Here is a 10,668-nt window from a genome sequence, read left to right as displayed (position 1 = left end):
CGGCACGCACGTGCACAAAGCACCCAAAAGCTTTTGTACTAAAAAAAATGTTTGGGGGATAGGAATCTCAACTGTCAGACTGCGATTTTCCTTTGTGTTGTTTTTTTTTCCAAAACGACACACGCTATTTCAAAACTCCCCAAATTTGTGTATGATCCACCCAGATTCGTCAAAACTGAACCCACCCAAAAATTGGTAAACTAAGTTGGGAATGACAAATTGACAAATGGACAACACTGCCCCTGAATCCGATCGATGTTGTTCTTGTGTCAACTTGTCACTCCCAACATAGTTTACCGATTTTAGTCTAGGTTCATTTTTCACCGATCTGGGTGGATCTTACTAAAATTTGAGGAGTTTTAAAATAGCGTGTGTCAAGCAGAAAGAACAGAACAAACTGAAATGTTTAGTCATCATCATCGATCATTCCAATAAATCCCAAATCACCGGACGACGAACATCGGAATCGAGAGTGGAAAAGAGCATCTGTGAATTTCCTTTGCATTTAGATTGACCGGAAAGAGCCAGGATGAGTGCAGTGACCGTCATCAGCGGATCGGACATCGTGAAGATCAACATTTCCAACTCGCACAACGATGCCGTCTCGTTCGAGCGGAAGTACAGCAAATCACTGAAGATTTCCGAATTCAAGGTAGGTGTGGGTGGGATTTTCACTTCAATTAAATAATTGTAATCGTCGATAATTAGGGTAAATTGGAGCCCATCACCGGTGGGTCGGCGGCTACCATGAAGCTGGAACTGTACAGCGGAGATCGGCTGGTGAACCGATTGGACGATGACGATAAGATGCTGGGATTCTACTCGATCGAGGACGGAATGCGGGTGCATGTGATAGACAACTTTGCCTTCGTGCAGGAGAATGTGCAAAAGTTCGAACTGAGTCAGGATGAGTACGACAAAAAGCAGGACAGCTTGAGGAACTTCTTGAGGCAGAACAAGCTGGGCAAGTACAACGAGGAAGAGATGGCTAAGCTGGAGGAAGAACGCAAGAAACAGGAGGAAGAAGATGCCAAGAAGCTGGAACAGGCCACGATCGGTGCTCGTTGTAAGGTTATGACCAAAGGACAACCCACCCGGCTGGGAACGGTCATGTACAAGGGAGAACTGGATGGTAAGCCGGGCGTTTTCATCGGAGTAAAATTCGACGAGCCTTTGGGAGTGAATGATGGATCGACTCACGGAAAGCGCTATTTCGACTGTCCTCCCAAGTATGGTAGCTTCGTTGCAGCCAAGGCGGTAGAAATTGGTGATTTCCCTCCGGAGAGGGACGAACTAGATGACGAATTGTAAATACTTGGCATTCCAGAACTAATCTCCTTTATTGAAACTAAGTCATTTCACCCGTGTCACCAGTTGGTTATCATCGCTTCATAATGCACTTAACTATTACTAGTGCTTGTCTCAAAACTTTGTCTAATTTTGCAAGAAAATAGTAGATTGATAATAATGAAGGACAAAGGACTTTTCTATGTATTCTTCGAAATCCAAAGAACAACGACTACCTTCACAGTTTTACCGTTTATTAGGTACTCAAGCAGATTCTACTTAAAAATTCCTATTTCTATTTACAAACTTCATCTCCAATCCAGCCATCCTACCTGCCATTCGCTTACTTATCTTCCTTCTGTTTGATTTGCTTCTCCAGCTTCTCAAACTCCGACTCCGTCACCTCGTCTACCTTGTCAAAGACCTGCTCGACGGACACCACTTCCGGTATGTAGAACTGCAGCATATTCTGCACTCCATTCTTCAGGGTCACGATCGAGCTCGGGCACGACGAGCAGCTGCCCTGCATCTTCAGCTTGACCACCCCATCTTCAAATGCCATGAAAATGATATCCCCACCATCCTCCTGCACCGTCGGTCGAATCTTCGAATCCAAAAGTTCCTTGATCATCTGTACCGCCTCGTCGTCGTCCTCGTTGACCTGCGTATCTCCCATCGGCTTAGCATCGGTCACCACCGGCAGTCCGGAGGCGAAGAAATCCATTACCACGGCAAACACTTCCGGCTTGATGATACGCCACTCGGCTTCCTCCTGTTTGGAGATGGTCACGAAATCCGCCCCGAAGAAAACCGACCGGACACCCTCGATGCGGAACAGGAGCTTGGCCAGCGGGCTGCACATCGACGATGCCTGGGTGGGGAAATCCATCGTTTGACCCTTCTCCAGGACGGCCACACCGGGAAGGAACTTCAAGCTGTCCGGGTTCGGAGTGTCCTGCGTTTGGATGAACATCGTGCGGGTATGGTTCAAGGTTGTGGTGCACGACGGGGTCAGAATTCTGGCGGATGCGGTTTTTGAGAGTGTACTCAGGGGGGTATTTGAACTGAATTGAGAGAAATTGTTTAAATTTGTAGGCTTATTCCAATCACGCGCAGACCACTTACATAACTTTAGTAGTGCCAAGCAGCATAGCCCTCAGATGGGGACCGCTGCGAAGGGTACTTCTGATCATTTTTCGTTATTCCGTTCTAGGATTTTCAGCCGCTCCGATGTAGATATCACTTCTCGCGATTATTCGAATCGAACTAGCACTTGACGTTTCTTCCGTCTATCGGCTCGGTAGCATTTGATAAACAAAAGGCTTTTTTAAGCTTTTTTCAACTTTCATTTTCATAGAAGAATGAGGGGCATCCGGTTACTTCTAGTACTTCTAATTCTAACCAAGGTTAATAGAAGGGTGGGTGGGTTGAATCACGGTGACCAACTAAACAGCGGAACCGAAGACGAAAATGGGTCCTCATAAACGCATACCATTACTTGACCTTACTTTAACTGAAATGGTTGTGGAACTTTACATGAACGTTTGTGTGATAAAGTTTTATCCTTATTTATTATGGTTTATTGCAACTGGACCTCACAAAAATAATAGGTTGTTGAGAAGAATTACCATTAAAAATTCTTGTTTTCTCCTTACATTTTTGGAAAAGCATTAGATCCTTTTTACTTAAGGTTTAAGAAATTTAATGGTAATGGTTATGGTAGACAGTAAAGTCCATAGATGATTTTTTTTAAATCGGTCAACTTTATGAGGAATAGATCGCGAATTAGTAATCATTAATTTAACCATGTGGCTTCCCTGAGGTAAACCTGATGTGGTGAAGAAGCTAGCTGATCTGAAATCTCCTATGGCAACCTTTAGTTGGCGTCCGGTAAGATATGATCGAAACCAACGCAGAAGATTACCGCATACACCGAGCCTGCCGAGTTTAGCAATCGCAATAGCATGGTTCAACTTGTCGAATGCTGCGGATAGGTCTGAATAAATAACATCCGTTTGAACCCGATCCGACATGCTTTCGGTTATATACGATGTGAGACACAGCAGATTGGTAGTTGTAGAGCGGCCGACAGTATACCCAACAATCAATACGAAACTAACGATTTCAAATTGGCTCACTACTTGACTAGCCTATTGGTCCCAAGCAAATCGACTAACGTACCCCATTCTAGTATAAATTCCAGTACAGTGGAAGTTCGCTAATTGGGGGTTTTCTGGTTGGGGCGCTTTTTAATTGGGGGTTCGCTAATTGGGGCGCGACCCAATTAAAAAGCAGTCATCTGTCAAAATCTGATGTCAAAATCATGCTGACGTTTTGATGTCATATTTTTTGGGGGGTCTTTCAATGATTGATAAAAAATAACGAAAAACAAAATATTTTTTGTAAAAAATCAATTTAATTCATAAAACAAGCAAATTAAAACAAAAAAAAAAAAACAGATTGCGTCTCTTCCACTCTGCTTCCAGCAATTCAGTTCGCAGGGTTTTCAGTTTCAAAGTCTGAGCGGGATTGTTCTGTACGAATTGGATCACGTTATCAAGCAACTTCATCGCGGTTGGAAAATCGATGTCTTCGGGTTCTTCGTGTTCAGTAGCAAGGGCACTTCCGTTCAAAGCCTGCGGGGTGGTATCCAACCATTCTTCCTCCGTGAAAGTTAAATCGTCTGCTTTATTCAAAACTGCGCTGACTATTTCTTCGTCTCTGAACACTTCGCTGGTTATTGAAACTGTTGTACCATTGGAATCTACTACTCGATCCTCAAGCCAAAGCTGGATTTGCTCGTCGGTTGTGTTTGTTCCGGCTATGCCATCAATTGATGCTACAAGGGACTTGAAATCAGCAAAAAGATCCTCCGCCTGTTCAGACATGCTCCATTCACAACCTGGAAACTCATCGAACAACTTTTTCCAGGAATTTTCAATGGTAACCTGACTGATTTCGTCCCAAGCTTCAGCAATCCTATCAATACTCTGCCGTAAGGACACATTTTTCAGCCGTTGTTCCAAGGGCAAATCTTCGTTTTCCAAAACAAGCTTAAGCATCAGCTTCCGTTTGTACCTGGTTTTGATTGCGTTGATCACCGACTGATCCATCGGCTGGCATTCTGCTGTCACATTTGGTGGAAGGTACATCACTTGAATTAATCCATCATCACTCTTCAAATCATCGCATCCATCGTAGTGAGCAGTACAGTTATCCAGAACCAAAAGCGCTGACGGTTCCAAATCGTGCTCAGCAGAGAACTTCCGGACAGCGGGAATGAACTCGTCATAAAACCAGGTACGGAACAACTGACGTGTCATCCAAGCTTTTTTGGAATTGTAGTAGGATACCGGTAATGATTGCTGAAAGCCGCGAGGAAATCCACGGGGGTTCTCGGCTACCCCAATGAACATCAGTTTCATTTTGAGAGAACCATCCATGTTCGAGCACGGCATGAATGTGAATCGGGTTTTGTTGAGCTTTCGTCCCGAAGCGACTGTCTCGTCCCATAATGCGATAGTGCGTGATGCCATCAGCTTGGTGAAAAGTGCTGATTCATCTGCATTAAAAATTTGGGCTTTTGTCACATTCATTTCCAATACTTTCTTCATGAGCACTTCCTTGAATTTAAGGTACGCTTCTTTATCCGCGGAAGCTTTCTCTCCTGCCACCACCAAAACACGTAATCCGAAACGCTGTTTAAAACGGCGCACCCAGCCATCCGAAATCAAAAAAGTAAGATCCAGATAAACACCAAGATCTTGAAAGCATTGGAACAGTTGTTCTGCTTTGGCCTTGATCACATCCAATGTGACAATAATATTAGCCTCACGTTGTTGCAAAACCCATAGGTAAAGCGCTTCCTCCAGTAAGGGAAAATTCTGCTCCTTCATCGTTTTTCGATTTTCCACGCCATGTTCTCTGAATTTTTCTAGTTTCATCCGAATTGACTCTTTATTTTTCAAAAATCGACCGACCGAGGATGCTCCGACACCAAACCTTTTGCCTAATATTTCGTGGGAACCGTTTCCTGCTTCAAATTCCTCGATTATTCTCACCTTCTGAGCCAAGGTAAGCGTAGTGTGCTTCCGTTTCACGACTTGCTTATTATCCACTCCGGAACTGGAAGCTGATACTCCTTCCATTGTGAAAGCTGAACAAATTTCAGGAGGATAATTGCTACAACATTACAAACAACGTATGAATGCACAAATATTTACCAGCGCCGGAAATAACTCAACAAAATATTCAATCGATTCACTCAATTTCGAGGGGCACGCAATTGCCTTTTTGACTGCGTTGGATTTAAAGTACAAGGTGTTCAACTACGTAATAAAGTAATTAAAAATGAAAATTAAGTATTTCATGTAATTAAATTTAATTTCACGTAATCAAAGCAGTGTCAGTGTAATTAACACGTACTTCAATTTGATAACGTAATTAATGTAATTATAAATTTATTTTCTGTAATTAATGTAATTAAAATTACACAAATGTAATTAAAAACGTACCCCAATCCTAATTCTTGAACCATTTATAAAAAATGAAGAAAACCCTTAATACATACTCGCATGAATCAATTTATTCAAGAACACTTCTTACACCCCGAAATACGCCCATTAATGTTTTACTAGACTACAAACATGACCAATTCTGCGAATAATTATACTAAATTTCTTGGAAACTGAAATAATCCACTCACGACAATCGATTTCATTCTCGTTTTGTATGTTCAACATAATGTCGTATCTAGTGCACTGTATTCGTTGAATAATGCGCTTTAATGCAGAACTAGAATAAAATCGATTGTCACGAGTAGGTTATATCGGTCTATAACTCTAGCGACAATATACAGTGAAAATGAAGTGATACGCATAATGAGGGCCGTGATTGCCGTACAAATGAAATGGGAATCACTGAGTTGCCTTCAAATTTTACATTTCCTTTAATTCAAGCAATGCCTCGAGCAAATTTCTTCCCGATTAAAAAATGTTCGAATTTTAAGCCATGCTCGCAGCTCAGTTCGACAGATGATGATATTAGCTTGTGCCTGAATTAACACATTCAATGGAAGATGTATTTGCATTTGCATTAATTTTCTGATGTTTCAATATTTCTTTCAAACTTAATATTTTTATACTAATAATAATAAACAGATTTAAGGCAGAGTTAATTAACAAAAAAAATATAATCAGGTTTTGGTTGCAGACACTAAGATGATTCAAACTAATTGTGTGCATTTATTTGTATTATCGCCATCATATGATCACATCCGTATTCAGAATTGACGCGATAGCACTTATGAAATTCGCCTCCCCATTATTTGTCTTTCCATGGGTCAACTAAACAATACTATGGGCAGAACTCCAAACCGATAGGAAACGATGAGTCCCATCTGCACAGGACACGAAATGATCGTTAACGATCAACTTGACACACTCAAGCTATCCGTGCCGGGAAGACAATTGCATGCTAGCTGCGATTTTTTCCCGGAAGTAGCGCAGCGTGTGAATGTCCAAAGTATTCACCAGCTCCAGTGTCCGTTCAGCTCTTTCTCTTAGGGGTTGTTCATAAACTACGTAGACAGTTTAGGGGGGGGGGGGGGTTGACAATTATGCACGGCCCATACAAATTTAAAAAAAAAATGTATGGACAATTGTCTACGCAGGGGGAGGGGGGTCAATAATTCAGTCAAACAAAGATACATCGGTGACTGATGCTTTCAAATACGATTGATTTCTAAATTGCTAAAAAAACATGCTTTTGAATTTAATTCAAAATACATATTTTAGTTTTAAACATGTTTTCAATTTACTGTGAATCATTCATATGTTTAGAGTACAAACAGATTTATTTTTGATTTGAATGAACAAAATTCGTATGCGTGGAGAAATAAATAATATTTTTACATGTAAATTTTGTTAATAATTTAAGAAAAAACTAATTATCTTGAATTTTTTGATAATTTTTCCCATTATTAAAAAAACCGTGTCGAAAAAACTATATTTTCAGGGCGGTAAACTTCCCCTTAACCATACATTTTGGGGTTAAATACAAAGAGGCAAAACGTGCTTAACATAATTTTCTATTGTAATTCTGTTTTCGTTCACATCCACCAAATTAAACCGTTATTTCTTACACAGCAAAAAAATAATTTTGATATCACGTCAAAGTGGATGCACTACAATCATGTCGAAAATATGGTGTAATATTACTTGCTAAAATGGACAAAATTATCATTAATACAATGCATGAACTGCCATTACGCTGCTTTTACTGCATTTGTTTATTTATGTGGTCATAAAAATTACATGAAATTTTCGACATGATTGTGGTGCATCCACTTTGATGTGATATCAAAATTATTTTTTTGCTGTGTAGGTTGAACCATTTAGCACAAACAAACATTCTTTTCATTGTCGCATTCTTCGGCGCTATAACAGGGGCGTGATCCAGGGTATAGGTTTTTGCCCTACCTACACCTCGGCAGTATTGAAATGCGACTACATTTCCAATCACGAACCGATCGTTGCATGTGATTTGGCACCAATCACCAACGTAGATTTCCTCGTAGGTCCCGGGAGATGTATGTTTATAGGGTCTATTCTGAAGTCTACAGCGGTAGCGATACAATCTATCAGAGCTGACATTATCCTTAACGTAGCAAAAGGGCCTGTGAAATTTTTGTATCTCGGGCCACTAACGAAAGGGTCTAACGGTACGCTGGGGGTAATTTAAGTACATTTCTCGCTGAAATTAATGGAGTTAATGTACTTAATTTATGCGACTTGTAATTAAAGCTGAAATTTGTACTTAAAAGTAATTAAATCAAAAAAATTCCGACGCTCGTAATTAAAGTAATTAATCATGTAGTTAACTGTAATTACTGTACTTAAAAAAGGCTTGCGTAGGAGTTAAAGGCTATTGCGTGCCCCTCGCTCAATTTACACTCACGCAAGACAAAAACTAAGTAGCTTCTCACAGCATCAGTTAAGCAGACGAAAGACTGAAAACCAAAACAAACGAGTCAAGCGCCCCCCGGTCAACTTTGACACTTGTCGACACCCCCCAATTAGCGAATGCCATTCGATAATCGGGGTGCAGTCGTGCCCCAATTAGCGAACGGCTACTGTACTACACTATGTTTGTTTTGATTCGCTATGAAAGTCTGACAGATAAAATGAGGGGTTAGTGGATTCTCCTAAGTTTCGAGGGGTGAATCGATTAGCTTAGGACCGAAGATAGTACCAGAGCTGAGCCAAAAAGTTGAGCTCGTTTCTTCGGGACCTTCTGGTCTTAGAGTTACCTCTATAGTAAACCCATGTTGATCAGCGCTCAAATACTGCTTGCAATGGGACAGCAACGGTTCCATAATCACTAGCTCGAATAGCTTCGAAACGGCACTTAGCGATGTAATTCCTCCATAGTTATCCACAGCTCGTTTGCTTCCTTTTTTGTGGACGCGAAACATGTGCGCAAATTTCCAGCAAGATGGAAGTATGCCACTGAAGAGAGACATTCGGAACAGGCGAAGAAGCAGAATTAACAAGCTAGAAATATGTCTCTTCAAAAATACATCAGGTCCAGGATTGAAGGATGACTTGAGCAGAGTTGTGGCCTTAGAAATCATCTCTGCATTAACATCAATTGCACCCAGCGTTTGATCATTTACTGAAACGTTCCTGGCAGCCAGGTTAATATCAACAATCAATACGAAACTAACGATTTTAAATTGGCTCACTACTTGACTAGTCTATTGGTCCCAAGCAAACGATTAACGTATCCCATTCTAGTCGAAATTCTAGTACTATGCAATGTTTGTTTTGATTCGCTATGAAAGTTTGACAGATAAAATGAGGGGTTATTGGTTTTTCCTATGTTTCGAGGGGTGAATCGATTAGCTTGGGACCGAAGAGAGTACCAGAGCTGAGCCAAAAAGTTGAGCATGTCTCTTCGGGACCTTCTATGTTAATATGGTCGTCAGTTAGTATCTTATTAGTGAATACACTGGCAAACTTTTCGGAAAAAAGGTGGCATATATCCTGAACGGTGGCAGCAACTTCTCCATTGAATTCCATAGACGATGGGAGGCCGGATTCCCTGCGTTGCTCGTTCACGTAGTTCAAAAAGGATTTCGGGTGTAGCTTAAGTTTGCGCTGGATGCCTCGATGGAAACTTGAAAAGCATTCACGACTGACTCGCTGGTACATGTGATTCAGCCTCACATAATGTAGTTTCAGAGGAAGCGTGCGATACTTCGTAAATCTTCTCAAGGCTGCTCTATTGATTGACTTCAACCCAACCTACGTAGCTCTCTCGTCTGCCAGGGAGGGTGAGACACTTTGTAGTGAGTTCTTTTCGGGACGTGTCTGTCAATGACATATGCCAAGACATGTGTAAAGGTTTGCGCTGCAGCCTCAACGTCATCTGGATAAAGGATGTTCTCCCATACCATGCTAGAAAATACATCTGTGATGGTACGGTGGCCAGCTTTACGGAAGTCATAAGAAACCGTAGCAGGATAGTCGTCGAAATTGATGGAGCCCTTTCCTGTGTGCTCACGGAGCAGAGGTCCAAACTACGATCATTTTCGTTAACTACATGGTTTATTTGAGAAAGCGTCGCTGCGCTGTAGTTGTCGAGAAGGCTAGTAGCTCCTGCGTGAAATGTAGAGCTATTCATGATCTGGACACAGGAATCCGCTATGAGATGGACTCCACGAAACGCCTGGCAGATTTAAGTCACCAAAAATGAATATCTCATCAACTGGAGTGGCACTTTCGATAACTGTGAAAACTGACCGACAGTGAGTATCGATGAGTTCATTGTCGTGGACTCGATCAGGTGGAATGTACAGAGCGCATAGAAATAGTGTGCGATCACCCAGATTGAAGGCTGTCCAAACCTGCTCCACATAGTTCCATGAATCGTTATCGATGGCCTTTGCCTCCAACCCACCACGGACAGCTACAAGGACACCTCCACCAGTAGATTTACGGCTGTTGTTAGGATTCCGATCGCAACGAAAGACCTCGTAGTCAGGACCGACAACTTGACTGGAAAGCGTTCGATAATCAAGCCACGTTTTGCACAGGACTATTATCAACAATCAATACGAAAGTAACGATTTTAAATTGGCTCACCACTTGACTAGCCTATTGGTCCCAAGAAAACGATTAACGTACCCTATTCTAGTCGAAATTCTAGTACTACGCAATGTTTGTTTTGATTCGTTATGAAAGTTTGACAGATAAAATGAGGGGTTATTGGTTTTTGCTATGTTTCGAGGGGTGAATCGATTAGCTTGGGACCGAAGATAGTACCAGAGCTGAGCCAAAAAGTTGAGCACGTTTATTCGGGACCTACTAGCAACAATCA

At 41.5% G+C, this 10,668-nt stretch overlaps 2 protein-coding genes across 2 annotated transcripts; one reads left to right on the top strand and one right to left on the bottom strand.

Moving 5' to 3' along the window:
* Positions 1-440: 440 nt before the first annotated feature.
* TBCB (tubulin-binding cofactor B) lies at positions 441-1,381 on the top strand. The gene is made up of 2 exons (XM_065222127.1): positions 441-652; positions 709-1,381. Exons 1-2 carry the CDS (start codon positions 530-532, stop codon positions 1,309-1,311), a joined length of 726 nt encoding a protein of 241 aa, XP_065078199.1. The 5' UTR covers positions 441-529; the 3' UTR covers positions 1,312-1,381.
* A 196-nt stretch (positions 1,382-1,577) lies between these two features.
* On the bottom strand, positions 1,578-2,533 carry LOC135701352 (NFU1 iron-sulfur cluster scaffold homolog, mitochondrial-like). The gene is made up of 2 exons (XM_065222126.1): positions 2,413-2,533; positions 1,578-2,351 (listed from the first exon to the last, which is right to left on the bottom strand). Exons 1-2 carry the CDS (start codon positions 2,478-2,480, stop codon positions 1,631-1,633), a joined length of 789 nt encoding a protein of 262 aa, XP_065078198.1. The 5' UTR covers positions 2,481-2,533; the 3' UTR covers positions 1,578-1,630.
* Positions 2,534-10,668: the final 8,135 nt, after the last annotated feature.

The sequence above is a fragment of the Ochlerotatus camptorhynchus genome, unplaced genomic scaffold (genome assembly GCF_037179485.1).
Source record: "Ochlerotatus camptorhynchus isolate MF236.1 unplaced genomic scaffold, CSIRO-AGI_Acam_v1.1 ptg000158l, whole genome shotgun sequence".
NCBI classification, from domain to species: Eukaryota; Metazoa; Arthropoda; class Insecta; order Diptera; family Culicidae; genus Ochlerotatus; species Ochlerotatus camptorhynchus.
Note: the sequence above shows the minus strand (reverse complement) of the source record. Positions and strands in the feature narration are given on the sequence as shown.